At 39.5% G+C, this 24,968-nt stretch overlaps 1 protein-coding gene across 14 annotated transcripts in view; it reads left to right on the forward strand.

Moving 5' to 3' along the window:
* Positions 1-24,968, forward strand: part of AFF2 (AF4/FMR2 family member 2) — a 328,163-nt gene that overhangs the window by 298,657 nt on the left and 4,538 nt on the right. For 11 of the 14 annotated variants that reach the window (XM_040572852.1, XM_040572851.1, XM_040572855.1 and 8 more), the window contains 9 exons: positions 361-485; positions 6,800-7,034; positions 8,901-9,040; positions 9,582-9,645; positions 12,962-13,098; positions 16,384-16,455; positions 16,810-16,903; positions 20,382-20,431; positions 24,296-24,510. In XM_040572852.1, coding sequence (XP_040428786.1) covers positions 361-485; positions 6,800-7,034; positions 8,901-9,040; positions 9,582-9,645; positions 12,962-13,098; positions 16,384-16,455; positions 16,810-16,903; positions 20,382-20,431; positions 24,296-24,510 — 1,132 coding nt within the window. The remainder of the gene's footprint in view (positions 1-360; positions 486-6,799; positions 7,035-8,900; positions 9,041-9,581; positions 9,646-12,961; positions 13,099-16,383; positions 16,456-16,809; positions 16,904-20,381; positions 20,432-24,295; positions 24,511-24,968) is intronic. The other 3 variants (XM_040572853.1, XM_040572847.1, XM_040572849.1) reach the window with 1 other exon arrangement.

A 24,968-nucleotide genomic window follows, 5' to 3' on the forward strand; every position in this document is an offset into this window, starting at 1 on the left:
TGACTTCCGTTAAGTCAGTGAGTAAAAGCTATTTACTTGAGTAACATTTGGTGCTATCAAGTCGTTCTGTCTGAATTATTAATTAAATTCCAGTGTTACAGTATAGTTACAGAAGATAACTATAGCACATGAGGTGTTTTGCTTCCTAATTATCTGGCTGTGTCACTTATTATATAACTTCACGTCATGTGTTTGGAGCACTGTTAGCCCTGATTTCAGGTTACCTCCACTTCTCTTAGAACAGTATTTTAACTGCTGCTTCTGTAAAGGAAATACACTGAGATTCCTGAGCTCCTCTTAATGGCAAGTGAAACTGTGCATAGATGCACGATCTTTCAAGCTCTGCATTTTTTGTTAAAGCAGTCGGAAAACCTGGATACCTTTGTTGAAACCAAGAAGCAGCGCCTGGAGGACCCTTCAGCTTCGTGCTTGCTCCCACCTTGTATCTCTCCAATACCGAATCACAGATTAACCAGCACTAAAGAGTAAGTTCTTTTTTTTTTTTTTTTTTCCCCATCACATTCATGAGGGATTTCACAGTACTGTTCTACAGATGTCTTAGATGGGAAAACATAAGTGACCGGGCATTGCTATTCCCATCCATTAGGAAGAGGGTCCGCATGGTTTTGGATGAGATTCATTCAGCCTTCTGATGGGCTACTGGAAATTAGAGTCTCATCGCAATCCTGAAATACTCTTCTTCCACCATATTGCATTCTTTCAAGGTTCTTTCTCGCTCCCATCATCCTTCACCTCTATGGCCAGAATGGAATCCATTTGATTGTCTGGAAATTATTTTTAAAATTGTTTTCCTATGAGACAGTTCTCAGTTTTCTTGAATGAAATAATGACTTTTCCATTCACTTATTCTTTAACTGTGCATACAGCAGTGCCAGGGGTGAGACCCTAACTGATTCAGACACACATGCATTGTATTTCAGCAGACATGTAATCAAATAGTTTGTGCCTTTCAGTGTCTTTGACATACAGCTATAATGCTTCAGCAAACAGGCACCATGTAAATAATGATTCTGATTATTATAATCACCAGATTAACATTCTATAAATAACCAAAGAACCCAATTCCCTTCTGTCATCAATTTTGTGCTTTTATGTTTTTGAGATGAGGCACTGCTTTCTGCTTCGCAGTAGGACAAGCAAAGAATCAAATGCTCAATGCGCTTCTGAAAACAATTTGATTGTATTAGTATCTAAATTCAGATAAAGCTCAAAAATCATATATGAAATAGTACACAGATTTTCAAATCCATAAAGAAGGTTGAGCATTTATTTGTGCTGGTGTAATTACAGAAGGACTTCAGTCCTTGAGCTAACCCCTCATTATACCACTGAGAAGATCAGAGTTTGACTCTGGAAAAGGCAGATGATTTGGAAGTTACAGTGTGATGGATAATATGTTGCACATTTGATAAACATCATGATGGGTGTTGCTTGATTGTCATTGCTAGAAATACAGTGAGTAGAGAGATATTGCAGAGAGAATCAAGGATTAGCCATCCACAACACCTCCACAATCCATTAAAAAATCTTTCAAATCTTGTCTTCAGCAAGCCCAAAGGATCCACCCCCAACCTGATGTTTCTTAATTTGAGCTTGTTTTCCAGGTCATTAATTTGATTCTTCAGAGCTTTCAAGCCTTTGGTATTCTCTGTTAAAATATAATTGTGTCCATCAATAGTTATTTCTATATGGTATCTTTTCCTCTCACCTTCCTCAAGTTTTGAAACAAAATTTTCTGACTGCTTTTCAACTGCAGAGACCTGCATCATACTACCTTTATTATTGGTGTCTTCTGAGTTCATTTGATACAAATGCAATATTATTTGATAATTCAGGTCTTCAGCTCCCACTGATATGCATCTGAACATAGATCAATGTATTTCCCAGAAGATTAGGGAGCTGACTGAACTGTGTGACAACACATTTCTGGACCGCCCCAGGTTGTTTTTAAGCATTCAGGAGTGGTTCTGTTTTCCACAGGGTTAAGTAGAATTTTAAGGGGAGGAAGAAGAAAGGGGAGTCTAAAACTCTGCACTGTTCAAAGGCGTGGGGGGAAAATAACACTTCAGTGGTGAAAGGTTGAAAGATAGGCTTTGCCATTTAAACCCTCTTTACTCCCAAAGGTCCTACATTTTCATTCAGAACTCTTTGGCTTTGAGAAATAAGGGTGATTCAGCTACAGCTGACAATGAAGTTCACCCATTAGGAAGGTGTTACGTCTCCTGGTGGATGTTCTCTCTCAGGAAGAATGGTAGATCTCTCCTGTTAGAACATGGTCCCTGTGCCGACAAGCCGAGTACCCCAAGGCAGGCTTCGGAAGCTCTCACTGGGCTCTTTTATAGGTGCAAGAATGTTTTGACAGAAAGAACACAATCTCTGGGCTAAAATTTGGAGGCATTCAGGGAGGAACTAGTGGAAGATAGGTACACCTGTGTTTTTGCAACTCCAACTAGCTGCCTGTGTTTGGTTTCGGCATTTAAATATCTTTCTCTCATAATCTGTTCCTAAATGTATGGGCTCAATAAAGTAAGCGAGGATGCACAATTGAGTTTTAAAGGGTTACATGTCTAATATGGGCAGTTATATGCCTAATTTCCGCAAGTTCCTATGATTTACGTATGCAATTTGAGTGTAGAAATTTGGAATGGTCAGTTGTGAACTTAAAGGCCATTTGCCCAACCAAATAACCATTCTGTTGTATGTAGTCATTGTACAAACAGTTATCTCTCTTGTTCCTTCCCTCACACAGTCTGGGTCTCATGCCTTTTCCTAAATCTAATGTGACATTTAAAATATACTTATTCAAACAATCATCACTGTATTTTCCCTGTTTCTAATATTTCATAGCATACGAAGAAATAAACAATACTGTTTTGTGCCCAAGTAATTCATAGTAATAACTTGAAACACTGCTGTGAGTCAGATTTTTGTCAGATCAGCTACCCACTTTGCAGCAGAGGATTGTTTGTGCTTTTACTTGCTTGCCAGAGCAATTTTAATTTAAGCATTAATTGTATGTGCTGCTGAATACCGTTTATATCTAAATACCTGATTGGTAGACCCAGTCCAGACAGAGCTCTATTTGCCAACATTTGGCAGTTTGTAACAACACAGAGAGTTATGTGCTGATGCAAACTGTGAGTCTGAATTTCATACCAGGGAAACATGCCTGCCGTCTAGCAGGCATGCTAGACGTATGTCTGAGGCAAACATTTCTGGCTGGTTTTGAAGATTTCCTCTTCGCTTTTGTTTGACCTTTGGTTAAAGATGCACCTGTATGTGGCAACATATTAGCTGATCTTTTGGGTAGTCACAACCGCGTTCCTTGCAGCTCATTCAAGGCAGAGACAGCCTTCTACATCTATGACAATGACTTCAGCTTCATTCACTTGCTGCCATATGGTCCAAGCTAATGTGGGAGTGACCTTTCCCTGCTAACCCCCTGCAGAAAATCAGATACACTGTCAATGTGCAGCAGTTCATTGTGGACAGGAGAGTAGAGGCAAAGGAAAGCCAAGTGATCGGTACAGACAATGGCTTTATCTCACTAATAGGCCAGAGATACCACTGCATACCACAAGGAGTGGATAAAGAGAGGGTAAAAAAAAGCAGCTTGAAATGTGAGAGGAGATGGCAATTCCCTCACACTTACGTCTTGTTGCCTGCTTGCTTGCTTGCTTGCTTTCTGCCCTAAAAGAAACCAGGCTGAAAAAAAAAAAAAAAAAAAAGGCAGATGGGGAGCCTTCTCGTTCCTTGGTAATTGGCCTTCTCAGACACAAAAATTAAACCCTGCAGCCAGAAGACCATCAGTTCTGCTTGTGTTTTTTCCTTCCACTTTTATTGTCTTTCTCCCTAGATTTTAAATATAGTTTAACTAACAATCATGTCAGCCAATTAAACCATTGAGTCTCAGTAATTATTGTAATAAATTCATTCAAAATTAGTGATTACTGCAATCAAAGACCAGTTTCTTAGCCCATTAACAGCCCAAAGCAAAGTGACAATCTGGTTAACTGCTGGTAACAACTTCACGGAGGTTATTGTTAACATAAATGCTTTGGTGTAAACCTAAGGAAGGTAACAGTGCTAAATAAATTATCAGTGTAATTCCTGTGAAAATGTATAGGATTAAGTGGGCAACTAGCAAAAAGAAAGGAAAAGAAAGGAAAAGAAAAGAAAAAAAAGAAAAAAGAAAAGAAAAGAAAAGAAAAGAAAAGAAAAGAAAAGAAAAGAAAAGAAAAGAAAAGAAAAGAAAAGAAAAGAAAAGAAAAGAAAAAAGAGAACTTATAACCATTAAGTATTGCTGTTGGGTTTGAATTTTAGTTATGCAGAAAAAATATATCCTCAAGTGCATTTTCAGTTGTGGTTACATGTTCTCACCTGCAGAACGGCTTCTATATCTTTGTTTGCTTTATCTTGTACATGAGCCCATAGGTGAGGTGAACAGACAAAGTCTCACACACTGCCCAAAAGGGAGGTCAGGCCTCTGAATATGATGCCTCTTCTGGAATGTACAAATGTCACTCAGTTGGAGAAGAGGCTTCTACCATGGTACCTGCAGCCTTCTTCCTGTTTTTTCTTGTACTGCTTTCCCATCTCCATGTAGCAACCAAGGAACGTTGTTTGGATTGCTCTGTGTATGCTTAAATTTCACCACATAGTGACAGACTCCATGCTAGTGCTGGAGTCTTGTTTTAGCCCTGGAAATAGCCACAGATGTGCGGAGAAATCTCGCTAGTGGTTCCTAAAGTGGACTTAGCCAATGGCTCACCTTCAGTTTTTCTTCAGACACTTTGGAGGTAGATCTGCCAGACTCAGTTTCTGTTCCCTTTGCAAAGCTGTACCAGGGCAAAGGAAGAGCTCCACACCCCTCTTGGTGCAGGGGCACTTAGCTCTGTGCTCTCATCCATACATGTTTGTTAGACAACCCACTGAATAGCACGCTCAGGGCAGTCCTGTTTAGGACACTGGCTTGGGAAGCAGAGGGTTTGGATTCTGCTCCTGGGCACTTCATTAATTGTCTGCTTTGCCTCTGTACTCAGTAACACATGCATGCTTTCTTGGGGCAGTGCTTGCTTTTCTTTGGAAAACTTTCCTCTGGAAAAAGTTCAGAGTGTTATTGTGCTATAGCTATGGTAACTTGTCTCAGTTCCAAAATGCCCTTTGGTGGTAAGAAGCTAACAGATGGGGCTTTGAGTGAGAACTGTTTGGAGGACATGCTTGCAGGACCACATGTGCATGAAATCAGTCTTCGCAAAGAACTGCCAGTCTCCTCCGACCTGGTTGCTTTCCTTTGATCTTCAGGCCCATGTGTTTTCCAAACAGGACAGCATCCATACCCGTCCTACTGTAAGGCAATATGAATTCTGTGCTCCTTTTATTTCTTCAGTCTGAGGATCTTTAACATTAGAGAATGAAGTTATTTTTAGCTCTGCTTCAGTTGAATTAAAATAGTTTTGAGTACAAGAGCTATAAAACCTGAAACACAGGGGTTTTGTTTGATATCACTTTGTTATGAAAACAGGCTGAAATATTTTTGTACCACCAAGGGCCCAAAGTAGGGGAATGATCAAAGCAGGTGTTTGATCTGTTGACCATTGATCATTGATTGATGCTGTTGGGGAAACTGCAAAAGAGGCTGGCCTGGAATGAGAGGGCGCTGTTACACTGCATGGTGCCAGAATGAGGAGCAGGGAAACCTGGGTTGCACTCTTTCACCGGCTACTTTACTGCAAAGTAAATCTATAATTCCTGACACTGACTGAAAGCGACTAGGAATGAAACATAAATTCTTGTTGACTTAATTTGCTATTGAAATTTTAGTCAATAATCATGAAAAGTAAATGATTGTATAGTGCAATATCATATGTCTAACAAAAGATTAAAATTCAGGTTATCTTCATTGACTGGGTTAGAACAGTACCTAAAATAAAAATCTATCGGTAGATTGATATGTTAAACAGTGGTAGGGTGCTGTGTTTTTTTTCTTGATGGATTTGAGGGGAGAAAGGTCTAGCGTGTGTTTTTTTTGTTGTTTTAACTGTGTATCCCAGCTGCCATTTCCAGCCAGCTAACAATTTCTGTACATAAAACAGACAATAGATTATCATATTACTAGAGCTTTCATGTCAAAACCACATTCATTTTCTGAATCACGTTCAATTCATCAACCAATATTTGCTCAAGGGCTTTTGCCAGCTACAATGTATCATTTTAATATAGTGTTGAACATTGGTTTTATTCTAGAGGTCAAATAATTATTATCTTGTTATTGTTATGGTTATCATTTTGTACTTATAAATTATTTTTTTTTGTTCACGTGGCATGTGCTATTACGTGTTTTTGCAAAGGTTGCTTATGTGGGCCCTAATCCACCTCTTAAAAAATGCTTAATGTTAAACACGTAAATAGCCCTCCTTGATGTCAAAGGAACTAACCCTGGGCATAAAACTTTTCAGCACTTTGCTGAGTCAGAACCTCGCTGACCTCTCAAATGAAGACTGACTCAAATTAGCATTTAAAGTGGGTGCAATTTGTACTAATGCACTGGAAGTCGTCCTCCAAAGTAGGAGGTTTCTGCAGCCATTGAAAAGGCCGAAAAGGCAGGGGTGGCTCTTTTATGTCTGTCTTGTCTCCTTTTGACTTTGTTTCTAGGACATGGGGGATCACGGCTGGTATCTGAGGGTAGAACTGGCTTTTCAGTAAATAAAATCTAGAGCTTTGTGCTGCGGAGGATTAACCACGATTGAAATGCAGCTGGTTCTTTTCTGTGTCCCAGGAACAGCAATAGCTCAGTGAAGAAGGTGGCAAAGAAAAGAGAAGAGAAGCTGTTCCCTCCTCCGTTATCCCCCCTCTTGGATGAGCCCGTGCACCGGCGGCACAGCAGCGACAACAGCTCCTTCAGCCAAGAGACCAACATCACAAACACCTCTCAGACCAGCAGCTCTTCCTCTTCTGTTTCTAAACACAGAAAGAATGAAAATAAATCCTCTTCTAACCCCAAAGGAGTCTGTGTAAGTAACAGACCTCAGTTGCTGGAAGTGAACAAGATAAAATAAAACTAACTTAGCTTTCTTCTGTTTGATTTTTTTTCCCAGTATCTATTTTTAAATCCTTATGTAGTTTCACTCTAAAGCAGCAAGGAGTGAGATCTTTGCAGAGCTTTTTAGGTCAGCATTAGGCATCCTACTTGGTGTTGTGTACCACTCCCTGAAACACCTGGTCCCTGAGCCTCAGAAGAAAGCCTTTGCAGCCACTGACTGGCTGTAATTATTCACCCAACTCTGTAGACACAACAAGCACATTTTGCAAATAAAACGTCAAGAATTTTTATATCTTTCACATGAATCATTACTACAAATTATCGGGCAAAATTAAGCAGTATAGTTATACTGAATGTTGTAGCCTAAACTAAACAGAAAATAAAAATCTAACAAAAATATACCTGGCCATAGCACACTCAACACAGAAATGTCTTCTTGCAGGTTTGCAGCCTCCCAGCCTTTAGCAGCAAGGCGTATTTGCACCTAATCTCCATGAATTTTGTACTAACTTTTAGATATTATGTAAGTGGTAATGTTTTTCCCTCCAGAAAACACCATTCTGTTAGGGCCATGTCCCCACCAAACATTTTCATATAGACAGTACTTTCTTTCTTGCCTTTCACCAGATTCAGATGATTTTTTACTAAAAATACATGAAAAAGAGACAAAGCTAGAAGCTGCATAGCAAACTGATTAAAAAAAAAAAAAAAGTAAAATTTCACATCAGTTGGTCATCCTCTTTAAAAAATAAAGAGGGAAACCTTAGTTTTCTGGCCCATTTTAGGAAATAATCCTCCCACTGGAATTTCAAATATATCACTTAGGATAGAATTGTATTTTAGTATCACTGTCAGAATTAAAAGACAAGAAGAGAATTCAACCACAGAAAAGGACACGTGTAGCCCCATTTTTCACAGTTCGACGCTTTGTGAGAGGTTGTTGCCATGCTCTGTAATAGTAAAACTCAAAAGTTGTATTGGAACATAGGTGACAAATTGCTTCACCTTATTCATTCATCCCTGTTGCTTTCTGATACCATTGTGTCACTTCAAGCCGCGAGAGTAATACACACACCTTCAACTGAAATCAATGCCAAAATGAACTGCGTATGTCAGCAAATAAAATATGCTATGTAAACAGCAGGGCCACTTCCTCTCCCTTCCAGCACCTCCAGTCAGATTTATCCTTGGCATATCTATTATCCTGGTACCCAAAATATTTGTCTTCTAAAATAAGCTAGAATTCTTTTATTAGTTCACTGATTCATCTTAAATATAGTTTATCTGGTTGCGGACATAGCGTGAAAGTTGCAATTGCCTGATTTAAATGCTTCTGTTATGCTTCTATTTTTAATCAATACAGAGTCACAACTCTTGACTTCTGCTTTCCATTCTTCTCCATGTTCTGCGTAACAAGGGTGAGGAAACTACTCCTTGCTCAAAACTGAGCAGACTTTACAGACACCTTGCAGTTACCTACTAATTCTATAGAAAAAGGTGACAATAGTGTGATCCACCTCAAATGAAGTCATTTACATCCAGCCCTTCTGCATTAGATTTCCCCATGCTGGCTTTAATAAGTGCCTTCAGTCAGAAGTACTGTGTTACACAGGCTGGCTTTCACCTTGGAGTGTAGGGAAGTGAGTTCAGGCGAGGAGTCAGTGGTGAAGTCATAATGCTTACTTAATCTAATAGGCTCATTAGAAAGGATGGAAGGTGGTTTCATGAGGTTTCCAGGATGTAGTTGGCTACATATGCATGCTACTTTGCACCTTAGTTTTTTTATGTGTCTATATGTTTTGAATTATGAAGAATTAACTGCACTCCTTTTTTCTAGGAGGAAGAATCCCACAATGCACCAACAGCCAATGCTCTTCTTGATACCAGCCATCTAGAAACAGACATCTGGTCTGCAATGCCAACTCTTTCTAATGGGAATTCTGAGCCCAGAAGACCTAAAATTACATTTGATGATGTGTAAGTACTATTGGATCTCTCTGTGCTAGTTGCATGTTAGATACTTAGGATTTTCATACAAGTAGAGCTCCCAGTGAAAGAGCTTATCTTTGGTTTTTAATGCTAGCACTGGGCACCTGCGTGGATAGTGCTGCACAATGGCACATACAGTTTTAATCTTTACAAATGAACTGTTGTCACTGATTAATGAAGTCTCTGTTGATAAATGTTTTCAGATCATGAATGTTGGCTCACAGTAATTCTTCTTCATTTTTTTTAATTAATTTAAACTATTTTTCCTTTTCCTCTGTTCAGCACTTGTGAATGGCTCCTGTGGGTGGCCAGTTTTCACAGCTAGTTATTTTGCATTCAGGTCACCCATCAAAACTTTGCATACAGTAACTTCAGATTAATATCAGGTTAATATTGAAAGAGGGTGTATATATCTAAGTGGTGTGTATATATCTAAATTGTTCTTGGAAGCAGTCAGCATTTTTCTCAAACAATGTCTGTCCAACTGTATGAAAACAAAGACTTGAAATAATTGATTCTGTCTCTTAAGGCTCCACAACGCAGATTATTACATGCAAGAGGCTAAGAAGCTAAAGCATAAAGCAGACGCATTGGTAAGATTTCAAGGCTTTTTTGTCCTTTTCCACTATGGAGCTGAGTATTACAGAAATGTGTATTTTGAGTCTCATCTAAAGCCTCAGAAACCAAGAGGAACTCTGCTATTGACTGAAGTATGTTTCAGACTGAACTCTATAAACAAACTGTCTGCAACCATTTGACCATCAGGCCAAAGCCAGAGCACCATTCCTAGACTTTAATGTGTCATTCCCCCAAAAAAGAAACTTTTTGCAATATCTGGTATCTCTTCTGGGGAGAAGCAACAGTCATGCTGTGTGCAAAGGATGTAAAATAATATCTAAAAGATTATGTGTTTTTGAAATTTGTCTTCATACTCACTTTGAGCCCAAACCAAAAGTGTTGAAATACTCTGTAACAGAAAGCTAAGAAAGACAAATCACCCTCCACCCCATTATCATGGGCAAAACTATTTGATATTTCAAATCCAATTGTTTAAAATTTACAGGAATTGATTTTTAAATGATGCATTCATTTTTATTGCATGCTATTAGGCTGGTAAATAAAGACTCGACAGGCTTTTTTTTTTTTTTCCCAAAAAATCTTGCAGTGAGGTAATTCAATGCTGGGAAAGATTTTTCTCTCATTTTGGCCCAGATGAAATTCCAGTAAGATTGACCTAATTTTGCAAAGGGTTTTGATAGAACTACCTTATCTGCCAGATTGTAGTTCTGTCATAGTTTATTCAATCCAAGATATTGCTAGTGCTGAAGTGCCTTTAATGGCCACTTGTTTTGCAATAAGAGCTTTGCTCCTCTATGCTTCACAAAGTGCAGAACAACAGCTCATTTATGCAGGCTAAGTGGAGCTTGGCTCACCTATTTATTTAAACCAAGACATCTAAAACAGAGTGTGGCTATTCATTTCACCCCTCCAATTCTTTTTCTGTTGTAATTTGGGTGATTATTCACCTCTCACTTTATTATTTGGAGGTTTTGTGTATGCACATTATGTCATTCCACAGCAGAGATTTTTGTAGCTGGGAAGAAGTGTTTGTCAAAAAAAGAAAACAACTGCGTGCTATGTTTCAAAAATTAAAGGAAGATTGCTCTCCCTTCTGCTCTCTGATGGGCTGAAGGAGTAGAGGAGAGTTAATGTGCCAAGCTACCTGCTTGAGGTCACCAAGGTATCAGCTGTTCCTCCCAACACGCCCATTTGCAGGAGGTGGCCCACACCGATCCCTACTGAGCAGCTCAGAGCGTATTCAGTCGGAGCCCTGGTGTCTGCACATGGGGAAGGCTGGCAGAGGCAGACTGACAACACCTCCTGCAGCTGGCTGACCTTTAGAGAAAGCACACGTGGCTCTGGCATGGGGCTGCCTGCTCCACGCTAGCAAATATTTACAGGTTCAGGCTCCTGGTGATGTCAACGCGCTATGTCAATCCGCTTCCCTCCACAGCCTGATTCACTCAGAAAGTGTTGACCTGTCTTCCATTCTCTTACCTTTGCCTATGCCTCGTGGAATTAGTGGTGTTTCTCAAGCAGAACTAAGAGGAGCAGGCACGGCACATCATGCTGCTGCCTGCAGCCCGGCCTTTTCTGTCACTAGCAGTTTGACACCCCAAGTGCTCTTACGGGAACGTGAGGCCATCCACTACGACACAACTTGTTGGCAGACGTAAATACCCGTGAACAAGCTATCTGTTTTGTTTTTTTTTTTCCTCTCTGGTATTTAGGTCTCAACTCCCCACCCCCATACAGCTGCACACAAATTATCTCCATGTAGCACATTTGCTGTGCAAACCCGTAGTGTTATTTGCTCTAAGGAAACAATTTCTTTTGGTTACTCGGTGCTGACATGGCAAAGATCACACAGAACTGAAAGATGTGTGGCAGTGGCTGGAAAGATAATGCACGTGACCTCAGAATATGTCAGCAAATGAAAATGAGATGCGTGGCGATGCTGTTTCTGAGCTTGTATGGAAAAGAGATTTCTGGTGAAGGTCAGGGCATTTTGCATCATATGGGAGTGACCCCGTGAAAACCTGTCCTTGTCTGGAACAGCAGTGAGGAATCAGCTGATTTGGACATCAGGTTTTTTACAGTGGCCACTAACTATACCATATGGAAGAGATCTTGGAGACTTTGCTCTGTTCCCAGCTGTGCTGGGATGGGCTGGAGTAATTCCACCTACTCCATTGGAGTCAGTATAGAGCAAACGGCAGGGTGAAATCCCATTTCTGGTTCACAGTGTACGCCCATACTAAATCTGTTCACAGTCAACTTCCTTTTTTTGTACTACATGAAGTGTTCTTTGGAAGACCTGAAGCAAGGAATTTGAAGTATATGCTGAGTAGTAGCCAGCAGAGTACAGGGAAAACATAAAAATATTTCCCCTTTTGTGATCGTTCAGGTAATACCCATCAGTTGTACAAAGACTTTGTACATAATCAGTGTGAAAGAGCAGAACTTGAAATTAAAACCTTCCAGGAATGCAGAGGGAACTAGTTATAAGGACAGCTTTGGAGTGGCCACAAAGCCAAATATACTGTTACCTTGAACCAATATTAAATGTTCTGCTTAATATATTGCTAGGATAGGCTTCCATTTTTGTGAATGGAAAACATATGCAGATGCATCAAAATATTTTGATAAAGACATCCAAAGAAAACTTTAAATGACTTAAAGTATATTGGATCTCTTATATCAAATGCCACATTAGTAGAATCCAGCTATCAAAAATTGAAAATGTTAAATACTATTATAAAATACTTCCTATAAAAATGTCATATATAATATTCATTACACATAAAAAAGAAATCAGTATGTCTAAGTCAGTTTAATCACAACCATTATGAGGGCTAAAACCTTTCGCAATAAAATCCTAGTAAAATAAAATATTTAGCAGAGCTATATTTTTTCCTTTTTTTTTTCCTTCCTCTCTTTCAATCATCACATAAGTGATGAGATTTTTTTTTTTTGTCAGCAATCACCACAGGGAGTGACATCTGACATATGGCATGGAGTTGTTACTTAACCCTTGCATAGCAGCATGCAAACTTACTTCGTATATTGAAGAGCAATATGGATTTGTTCAAACATGCTGAGTGTCCTTCATTGCCTGTGTAAATCCATGGATGTCAATTGACTTTCCTCTGTGCACTGCCTGGCCATGTATTACCTGAAAAGATTTTGCAAAAATATAGACCTTGCTTTAATTTCTGTGTGTAATTCACCCTTACCTAGTGGCATCACTTTGCTTTCATCCTAATGCTCGTGTTGCTTTGTATTATGATCTGTCTACCTAGAAATTAAAGCTGAAGGATTTTCTTGATTGTGTCATTCCCATTTCAGCTGGAGAAGTTTGGCAAAGCAGTGAATTATGCTGATGCTGCCCTCTCCTTCATCGAGTGCGGGAACGCTATGGAGCGAGATCCATTAGAAGCTAAATCTCCATACACCATGTACTCGGAGACTGTGGAACTCATCAGGTTAATGTCCTTTCTGTGATCATTTTCATAATCTCATTTCAGTCATAATTAGAACCTGCTATGTTTTAAAAAATATCGTTTCAACGTATTAATGATTTGTCCAAGGCATCTTCATCTCAAAAGTCATCATAATTAGTTCTTGCCATTTTATTAATGTCATGGAAAATTTATAATTGATGGACACTGCTTTTATAAATTATCCCCTTTAGAGGTTATAATGTGAGTGTTATAATTTGCAATATTCATAAAATTAAAATTGAAATGTAGTGGGTGGAAGTAAAGTATAGTAATTTCACTGTTTGGCAATGACACTTGTCTTTTAAAAGGTGTAGTTTTATAATTCAAAACATTAAATGAGTCTATCAGGATTTCTATTACAAACCCTGTTTTTAGAGGTTTATAACTTGGCTGTTAAAAAAAGCTCTGAAGCCTGGCACTTAAGATCATAGTCAAAGATGAAGCTTTGTGCATGTATTGTGTTAAATAAGTATACTTTTCAATGATAAAAGAGTGCTAAACAGCTGAATTAGTTTTAATACAGTTTTGTAGACTTGTAGGCTAGAATACGGACGAATGAGCCTTTACTTACTAATAAAACACCTGAATCAGTATTTGGAAATCTGCTACTGTTACCTGTAGCTATTTCATAGCGTGGGCTCCGTGGAAATGATGGTCTCCTGAGTAACTAAGGTTTTGTTTGCTTTACTTGCACAAATTACCAAAGTGAAATCAAGCAGGATTAAATTTACATGTAAGTAGAACAACAGGATTTTTCTTCAGTGTGACACATCTTTGCTTTCCCCAGTGTATGCTGGGAATATCATCGGTAAGTTGGTGTAATTACTGGCAGTATACACAAGAGGAAGAAAAGGAAGCAAATCAGACCTGTAAATGTTTGTTTTTTAATAGGACAAAGGTGGGGTTTTTTGATGTACAGGATTTTAATATGCCAGATTAGCTATTAAAGACTGCCAAAAATAATACATGTTTTACATTTTGAATAAGTAGGTATTTACATAATAAAATGTATCAAATCTGAAGAAGCTCTTACTCTCAGGTAAATAATACTCCTGTTAAATATTTAAAAACATATTTTAACATCCTACACTTCTTTAAGAAGAAGAAAGTCTAAAGAGATTATTCAACAAAAACTGATGTTCACTCAACATTTAGATCCAAGTTAAACCCTCAAGAGCAGTGGAATTAAGAAAATCTGCTTCATGGTGCTGAAACTCTTTATGCACTCTAGCAGCAGATAGCTCAATACTTCGTGTGCTGATCTACACAACTACAGTCATATGGCATGGTAAACTGTAGGAATATTCTTTAAAGTGAGTGCTTCTTCATGGAAAACCATGTTTATTTTTATTTTTTAAGAAAACCACACAGCACAGTTGAAAATCTTGTTACTCAGTCCAGCAGTCTGTCTATTCAGAAGTGGATGGACGGAAAATCTTCATTTGAGAGCTGCAACACGTGTGCCACTTAACTCAGAGAGCAGCAGCCCTAGGAGTAGCTCACAAAGGGATGATCCCTGCAGCTTTTCTCCACCTACAGTGCCGGTGTTGGATGGAGTCAGATGAGTCCATCCACAACTGCACCTTGGAGCAACTGGCCCTCAGCCAGTTCAAGGGGTTCCTGGTAGCTCCTGTATCAGCACAGTCCTTCTGTGGGCTACATGATAGATGGATCTTGGCGTGGAAGCAGCACCTGAATTATTTCTGAATTGCTTTTTGAACTGCTTTGGACTATGCAGGAATCTGGACAATTTTTTTAGAGTAGACCTTTTCTAGCTCCATTCAGGTGAGATTAACTCCGCCGCCTACCATCAAAGGTAGAGCTTAATTTACAAATTCTTGTATGCAGAATCTCATAGGCAGCCAGTGAGACACTGATTTGGCCATTTAACTGATAACATTAACTGATTTTGACCATTGCCATCAGTGGTTAGACATGGAAAAAAGGTGACTGCCTGGGTGAGCAGCAGGCTGGTAAGGGTTCAATAAACTCTGTGGACAAATACACAATTCTCGTATGTACAATTCATGAATGTACAAGCAAAGCATGCAGCTTTCTTAATGTGGCTCTTAATGTTAACAGATTTTTACTGTGGGCTATGAAACAGTAACTCCCCCCTCTGTCAGAGGCCCATTTTTTCCCTTTTGCATTAGCCATGTCAAAGAAAGAGGAGCATCAAAGATATTGGGCATATCAGAGATGTGACATTCAAAGGTGTTTAGGTTAATGGTAACTCTAAAATCCCTAACATAATACTGAAAATCCCAAAGAGAAATACATCGTTGTGTTTGATCAGACACATTGAGTATGACTGAAATAACAATACCAAAGAGCAGGTGAGAGAGGACATGAAGGAAGCACATCAGGTGCTGTGCTCCAGCTGCAGGCTGGGAGCTGATGATGGGGGTAGTGGGAGGAAGGCACCGTGAGAGCAGAACAGCTTGCCTGCACTCCATTACCTCCTTGTAAATGAGAACTCATCAAGACTGCCTGGATACCTTAAAACTTTCTTACGCAACGCTGAACCCTATTACTTATTCTAACACAAGTACCTGTGAAATTGCATTAGGGCTCAGAACAATGATTTTATGTGATGAATTGATTTTCAAGAGACTAAATGCATGGCATGAAGTGTGCTCAGTTAAAGACAAAAGAATGAGAGAGTGAGAAGGTAGAAATACTCAATCTTTGAACATACAAATGCCGGACAGCATCAGTTCAATAGAGAGGGGATACAAAGTATACAAGACTCAAAGTCATGGACCTAAGAACTTAAAAAGCTGTAAACATGACCTTTCCCGTATTTAAAACCATTTTCTATATAAAATATATTAAAAGCTTTGAAAAAGTATATATGAGAAGGATGTTGAAGGTATTACTCAAGGCCAAAGTATTACATGTAAAACCTTGTTACACATTACTCTACTCTTCAGTACATATCGGGCCAAGATCTAAAGCTTCTGTCCAGCGCTCATCAGTACTGTTTGCAGGGCTCAGCCCAGATGGCTACATATAACACGACTAACATGCTCAAGAACAAGTCACCTTGTTGGCCCTGCAAATGGGTTCGCGATTTACTTTAGCCCACCAGATTTTACATGGTGCTTTCTGGTGAATTTTACATCGTCCTACTGTTATGGAACAATGTGATCATTACCCATTGTGGTTGGAGAAGTATATCTATGTGTAGCTGTTATTTTTTCAGTGTATCACCAGTAATGTCAGAAAGATCTTACACATTTCTTTTCACTTTACCTTTCTGACAAGGTATGCAATGAGACTCAAGAATTTCACAGGCTCTTCTGCCACAGAAGGGGACAAGAAACTAGCAGTTTTATGGTAAGTCCCACTGCGACAATGAGAAGCAGCTAAAATCTTAAGGAGGACTTTAAAAGTACTGAATTACTTAAGCAGCTTACAGAAGATCATTATTCTTGTTTTCCATTAAACTATTAAAGGATAACTAATGGATTTCTTCAGCAGCTGACTAAACATTTATTCTTCTAATTTATACTCTTATCAAGATGGGATTTTAATACTCTTGACCATTTTTTTTTTATTTTTCTCCATTTGCATATGTTTCAAAATCTAACCTTAGAACAGAAACTGCAAAATATAGGTCAGCTTTTCTTTTTCAGTTCAGAGGTTTCATTAAGCAATGGAATTAACATAATCCTTTCCTAATTACCACAGCTACCGATGCTTATCGCTTCTCTACTTGAGAATGTTTAAACTAAAGAAGGACCATGCTATGAAGTACTCCAGATCTCTGATGGAATATTTTAAGGTAATCTTTATTCTGTTTAATTTATTGATGTGAAATGAAATTCACACCAGCAGTGAGAGCTCTCACAAGTATAACTGCATGGCTCGGAAGTCCTGCATTTAACCTCTCCCCTGGGAAATGCAGGCCGGATGGCTTACAGGGAGTGGGGACAGAAGTGATTTGGGGGATTTTTGGATTAGTCACTTGATTCGAAAGACCATGCTCAGCAACTCTACTAAAATAACATTGTTCTCAACGCCATGTAATGTTTATACAAGTTCCTGTAAAGGAAAATGATTCTTTCAAGATTTCAATGTGTAAGTGATTATGAACTGACCCCCAATGAACCATAATAAAGCAATTATTTAGGCTTTACTTAGTTAAATTTAGATTTAAATTCAGCTAGATAAGCTGAATCTTATTGCACACTCACAGATTCTTCAGGCTCTTTTTTAACTGACTTCAGCTATCTCCAGCATAAGTCTGCTTGCCGCCTTGCAACTTAGGCTCAGTAGGATCTGCCTTTAGCACTCTCCTTTTATTTCTGGAGAACTTCAGATAACCTTATGTAAATCTTAAAAGTTTTCCTTTGCCTTGAAAGAGTGGAGACCAAGTGACTGTTATGACTCAGTGATGTTTTCCTTTATCTTGTCAAATGCTGTTTATCCAGTGTAAGAGCAAGTTCTCACGTTCTCTAATTTGGGAGAACAGAAGCTTTCTTCAGTTCTCCCAAGGTTTTGATATTTATATTTTACTAGTTGTTTGAAGCATGCATTAATTCTTGTAATTGATTACTACATATTATCCTGTAATTATGTAATTGTCCAGGTATGACAGCCCACCTGTCTCTTTTGTTGTTTTTGTTGTTTTTTTTCAGCCTCTTTGAATTTCGCCCAGGTTACGACATATTAGTATTGCAAACCACTAAAACTTCCACCACTGCAGTTTTAATACTTTCATTCAAATGGTCATAAAATGGTTATTCTGTTGTAAAACTCCAGCATGATCATGCTAGGAACCACCATTCAGCCCTGACTTCACTGTTATTCTCTGTGTGTGTGTATGTCTGTAACTTCAGTAATATTTCTCCTCATCTTCTGCTTAAATTGAAGATGTCCTGAAGTCACTAGGAGTTCTGTTGTCTTCAGTGAGTTTTCAGTCAGGGATTTGCACAATAAAATTTCAACGAGACACATTTATAGCCTCAGCATTTTCACGAAGTGCATTCCTTCCACTTCAGCTTTTATCCAGGATGGGTATAGGCTGTCTCTTACAAAAATGATTATTAGATAAATCATTTGATAAACTTTATCTGCAGAAAGCAATGATTTCTTTAAAAAGAAAAAAAAAAAAAGTGGGGTGATTTTCTGTTCCCTTAAAGCCCCTTTTCTTTCTCTAGCTGTGCAAAGAAAAGAGTATATGTGCAATGAAGAACATATTATTACTCTCAGCATAAGACCATTTTACTGCATCTGCATGGAGAAAATGTTTTAATGTAAATGAAAATAAGAGGGGAAAAAAAAAAGTAATAAAATAGACATACCAAAAAAGCTGATTTGGGGCTTTCCAGTTGAAGCTGAATATTTCAGCTAATGTTACTGTGCATATGCTATGGGCCACTGTAACTCATTTGCTAGAAATAGTGTTTGCATTTATATAGATTATATGTTCAAGACCTTTTTGTAGGGAAGACATCCAAGCAGCAAAGACAAGAATGGGAGCTATTAACTATGTATTAGTTTTGTATTGCTGCACAATGTTCTCTGTTCACTGGCAAGAATCTGTAATACAAATTAAATGGATTAACTATTTTAATAGAGTTGTTATTCAAAGTTTTGCACAATTTTAATTGTGAAAAGCAACCCACTGTTTATAGCAAAGCTGGAGAGGAGTATTTTTATATAATTGTTTTTCATATTTTTCCTCATAGATGCCACTTTGTCCAAATTGAAACCATTTGGGGACAGAACTGGTTCTGATTAATTTCCAATTAAAAGTCTCAAATTGTTATTTTTGACATTTCAAAACAGAAAATAAACTTTTAATCATAAAAAATAATTTTGAAATTTAAAGAGAACTTGAATTATAATATAACCAAAAAGATAAATGTTTAAAATTGAAATCAAACTTTTTAAAATCAGCAAAAGTGACATCCTTTTATTCATTCCATCTATGAATTTCAGGAAGATGTTTAACGTTTTTGAAAATGTGTTGTCACTAGTCCTCAGCAAAAATATTTCAAACATTCTAGTTGTCAAATAACTACCTCCCATCAAGATCTAGTCTTGAGATACTCTCTCCAGACACTGTCGGGAACAATCCCCAGACAGTAGAAACTAATCTCAAAGCTGCTGCTTCATCTCTGAAGGCTTTCCAAGGGAGTTTAGCATCTCCCTCTTTCCTACGTATGAGTGGGTGGCAAAAACACAGTACATGTGCTCTGTAGTACAGAACGTTCCAGTTCATGCTCACATCTTTCATAAAACACAGTGGCATGCTGTACAGGAACATATAACCATGGCCAGTGTTATGGTTTGGGCAGTGTTTTCTGCTTTGGTTAATCCTGTTTGGCAAATTCAGCTATGTTTTAGAAGTCGAGCATAGGATTTTGCTGTCACAGTCAGCTGTATGTCCCTTGTCTGCTCTGTGCTCCACTGGATCTCCGTGCCTCATGTGCAACATCGTGATTATAGTAATCAAATGAATCTTGTAATAATAACAGTAATACTTGTATTACTTGCAGAGAACTTGTAAAATTTGATTGAATTTTTACTGTGTGCTGACTTCTTTGCAAGGGAGCTCAGAGTGATTGTTTTCAGAGAGCACACACAGATAGCTTCAGCCCTGATCCTACCGCTTTTTACAGAAACTAGAATAGATACTATCCAGTCTGAGCAAGACTGGAAAAAATCTGTGCTTTGTTGTTGCTGGGCAGTCTTTGTACTGGGTTGTACAAGGTGCTACACAGATGTGAAAGGCCAATAGAGTAAGCAGGTAAGGCAAGTCCATTTGTGCAAATAAAATACATAAAAATAAGAGCATTCAAGCAGATCCTTACTTATAAGTTTTATTTCTATCTGAATCCCAAGCCACCTTCCCTTGTACCTTGGGGGAATTGCATTTTGGTAAGGCATCTACAAGAACTCTTTTTGTTTCTGATTAAAAATTGCAGGTCCTCTTAAAGATAAGGAGTCATTTGCACTCTGAAGAGCTGACTTTGTAGAATAAGTTTAAGTGGTAATTAAACTAATTCTTTGTAAACTCTGATTTTACCAGGACTTTGCTGTATTCCCTCTTTCATCAAGTGACTTATGCTGCTGGTTGGAACCTACCTCACCCACCAGCCGTTTAATTATGAGAGTGATGTGCAGGGCTGCTGTTCTGCTACATGCACTGCAGCTCTTCCAACTAAAACAGGGAGTGTTGAACCTTTAGTCATCAGTATTCATGTAGTTCATCTTACATCTCCTTTATTTACCTTTTGGTTTTGTACTTACAGAACTCTTCAAAAGCCTCACAGGCCCCCTCACCTTGGGGCGGCAATGGAAAGTGAGTATTTTTTGCTAAGTATTTCTGTCTGGGAACAAGTGTTTCTGGGGGAGGGAAGGGGAAATGTTTTGGTGCCTTTAGAGGCAAAGGCCAGGTCATGATACGTGGTTTGGGAGCTACAGGTATGTTGCAACTATCCAGCAGGTAGAAAATGTTCTTCTGGGTAACAAAATTGATCTTAGAGGATAATGTTCAATGCAGCTGCCTTTGGCTTGTGGGGATAAGTTTCCGCTGGGCTAAATTATTAACCCGTGTAAGCCATCCGCTGTGGGTGGGAAGGAAGAGCTGAAACACACCTTCTTTGTTCAAAGCTCCCGTAAGTCTAAAATCAGCTGTGGTGGGGCTGTGCTGAATTCTTTGACAGTTTGCTTCTCCAGCCAAATGAAGGCCATAAAAATATCTGTTAATTAGCTAGCAAGTACCATGTCATTTCAGGAAGCCAAAGTAAAGTTAACCTTCATTGCAATGATTTTTCAATGATTCGTTCAGTAATGAAAGACCAATGAATTTTTCATTGATATATGGTAAGTGCTGTTTAATAAAACTGAAGGCATAATAGTGGTAAAAATGTTCGGGCACTTAGTCAACCAATTATCAGAGGCTTTATACTCATGTTAAAACATCCTTGCTTCAAATGTGAAACCGGAGTAATGCAGTTATGGTCTGCTGTTCAGTGAAGGTGCATTGCTGCTGCAACCTTGCCTATATCTTGTGACATCCTTTTCCACCTGGCACACATTTTTCCTGCTCCTTCTCCTGGTCACACATGCAGATAAAACAAAGAAGGACCTTTCTTTCCTTCTTCATATGAGTAGGCTGAAAATGATTATTGTTAATGGTCTCTTTCTGGTGAGTCATAAGAAGAAATGACTGTTAGGCACTCCTGAGGAGCCAACTAAGGAAACGAAGTAATACAACTGTAGAAGGGGTTGAAATTTAGTGCACAAAGAATTGAAGTTTTCATACAGACTTCGTTCTGAATCAGTGCAAAATCAAAAATTACAACATTTTTTTGAAGAAAAATATTCTTACATAATTTAAAATATCTTAGTGGGTGCGTGCATATAATTGAGTATAGATTGTGACAAAAACTAAAGAAAAAAAAAAAGCTTTAAACGAAAACTGAAAATCTATTTTAGCATTGGAAAAGCAATTCCAAAATTAAATCATCCAAAAATCTCTCTACAACCTCCTGAGGAGGGGAAGTGGAGAGGAAGGTGTCATTTTTTTCTTCCTTGTAATCAATGATAGGAAGTGTAGGAACGGCACAAAGCTGCACCAGGGGAAGTTCGGACAGGACACTAGGAAAAATGTCTTTACCATGAGGGTGGTAACTAGAACTGGCTTCCTAGAGAGGTGGTTGATCCCCCATGCCAGTCAATGTTCAAAAGGCATTCGGATAATGCCCTCAAGAACATGTTTTAACTTTTGGTTAGCCCTGAAATTGTCAGGCAGTAGGACTGGATGGTCCCTTCCAACTGAACTATTCCATTCTGTTATGCCAGTTTATGAAGGCGTTTAAATGTGAGTGAAACCTTGTATTGCAATAGAATGCAGTTAGGGTCTACATCCAGTTTTAGTGCCAAAGTAGACCACTGGAGCATCATACCTCTTTTGTTCCTTTAGAAATGGCTATTTCTAAATATGGCTATTTCTAAATGGCAAGAAAGAAGCACTTGACATGTAAGACTACATATGACAAGGTCTTGTTGTAGTGGTGTTATTAAGACACCAGTGACCCAACACGCAAAGACCTCAGTCCACATCCAGGCCTTCTGACCGCTCTGCCCTCCAGGTGACTCAGCTGCCATATATCCCAGGTGTGTCCTAGTGGTCTCAGGGCGTGTTGTGGGCCTGATACTGCCACTGGTAGCACGTGCTTTGCCTTCCTCAGGGCTACTGGCTCTACAGATCCTTTTTATTCTCCTGCAAATTTGTACCAGGTGGGAGGAGAAGTCACACTGCAGAGAGACCAAACACCAGGGTGTGGCTGGGGACAGAGCAGCAGTCTGGTTCAAGAAGGGGAGGCAGCAGGATATTCTTAAATCTTTTTTTGAACAAAACAAAGCTTATCTATCGCCATGAAGCATTGTCTGGCTCAGGATCTCAAGCCATCCAAAATCTCAGCTTCGCTTGCTGGAATTTCTGTCCACTTTTGTTTGAAAGGATTGTGAACCTCTACGAAGTTGGCCCGAGTTCCAGGCTGGCAATGAAACAAGTTTTCCCTGGTTTCATTACAGAAATGTTTCCCACCTCTAGCGACAGAAAGCACAAAATAGAGAGATTTAATAGACTCACCACAGTAATAATGGCCGTGCACAACGGGGTAAATCCAATGAACAATGTGCTTTATTTGGCAGAAGTGCGTCAGCTTGTTGTAAGTGCCTCTAACAAAATACTCCTGGTCCCCTCAGATACTTATGATTTTTAACTGCTCCCAGACCTAATCGAGTATAGTTCAGCTCTTCTGTGCATTAAAGACGCTGCGGCGTGTCAAGTAACCAGGATGCTTTGAGACTTAAAAATAAAACGTTTATGCCGTAGGACATGCTTAAGCTGTAACACATAAGCTGTGTAAAAAGCTACTGGCTGCTGAATTAACTTGTTCTCTAGCTCTGGAGCAAGGACGTATCACATCTTGGCGAGTCTGTTGTTGAGCATAGGGAATAGCAGGGCACTGCTGGAAAACCTGCAGTAAAGGCTGTCGTCGTAAATGCCTTTTAGCCCAGTGCTGTGCCATGGTGGCACAGGTTGTCCTACAGCACCTGCAGGGTGTCAGCACAGCAGGTCTGTGCCTACGCTTTGTGTTTAGGACCACCGAGAGCAGTTCATAAAGCCAAGAGGAGCCTTTCTATCATGGGGTTTGGATCAGGCCCATAAGTCTGAGTGAGCTTTATGCTGTCGCACAGCATGAGGCACTGGTGGCCACTGCTCTAGGGGAGTCCTGGTGGCTTTGCTTCATGCAGAAAGCACCAGGAGCATCTCGACCCCGCATTTCAAGTGTGTTCCACAGCAGAGCGAGTGCATTTGTTTAGGTAAGTGCTTCCAAAGGGGGGCAAGAGAAGAGATTTTTGGAACCCTTAATCTTGTTCTCTGAAACCAGTTTTCAAAGAGAACAGCTGTATGTGAGCGCTCAGCGCCGCACAGCTCCAAACATGAGCTTGCTGTGCTGACCTCCACGCTGCCTGCAGCCAGCAGGTGATTCCTAATTGCTGGTGGTGGAATTAAAGGAAAATCTATATTAGAACATTAGTGCTGCACTAAGTAGGTAACTTAAAACACTACTCTGTATAAAGCTGTGTGGATGAACTGTAGGCAATTAGAAACAAATCTCCATAGCCAGTCTTAAAGAATCCTATGGAGATATTCATAATCCTGCAGTACCCTCAGCTCCTAATACTGCTCTGCAGGGTGCTTTTAAGACTTGCACTTTACTTATTGTGGTGACTGTATTTGGAGCAAACTGTCATTGTGGTTTCCACAAAATGCTTTGATAATAAGCCAATATTGTACATTGAGTGTTTTCTAACTGCCATAGCAGCTTCTGGCAGCAGGTAGAAAAATCGTTACAGCTATGAGATACTTCTTTCTCTGAAAGATTGCTCTATTTTTATGATAGATGTGGTTTTTGGTGGTTTTTTTTTGGTTTTGTTTTGTTAATAACAGGTTCATTTGTAGAGAGAATTAAATCACTTTTTATTTTCAATCAGTCCCAGTTTATAAGCTCTCCCCTCTCATATAACCAGGAGACACTACTACACATCCACCCCTCACTGGGGTGTGGAGTTGATTTTTAAGTTTATTTAGGATGGCAACAAAGTGGATGTGTGTGAGGGGGTCTCACTCTGTCTTTGTCTCTCTCAGGAGCACAGAAACGCCATCGCCCATGTCCCTGAGCCCGTCCCCTGTCAGCTCTGCTGGAAGCAGTGTGGGCACCGCTGGCTCCTCCTCGGCAGGGACCATCACCATCCCTCAGCGCATCCACCACATGGCTGCCAGCCACGTCAACATCACCAACAACGTCCTGCGGAGCTATGAGCACTGGGACATGGCTGACAAGCTGACGAAGGAGAATAAAGGTGCCCTGCATGGCTTCTTCCTTGTCCTCCCTGGCTCGTCTGCTTTAGCTTTCTTTCTGTTCTTGTAGGCGTTATTGAGGGTTGGGCCCAGCACCGCCACATCTAAGAGCACAACTGCGACAGCTTGAGCAAACAGACCAAATCTGCTTGCTGGTCACTGCAGCCAAGGCGTATCTTGTCTTGTCAAGCACAGAGGGGGGATGTGTAACATGCTGAACGTGGGGTTATCAGAGCAGCTGGCAAATAATTTAGTGAGCATGAGCCCCAAGTGATGAGAGCTTTTGAGTCTGCACATTCGTTCACAGTTTCAGCTCCTCACAGAGCACCAAGGTTATTTTCAGACTGCTCTGTCAAGCAGTTTAAGACTATTCAAATGCTAGTTAGGATGAAAAGCAAACATTAGATGTTATGTTTATGCAGGGAGTCTGGTTAGAACATGTCCACTGAAAATCACAGCG

Source organism: Cygnus olor, chromosome 13 (assembly GCF_009769625.2).
Source record: "Cygnus olor isolate bCygOlo1 chromosome 13, bCygOlo1.pri.v2, whole genome shotgun sequence".
NCBI lineage: Eukaryota > Metazoa > Chordata > Aves > Anseriformes > Anatidae > Cygnus > Cygnus olor.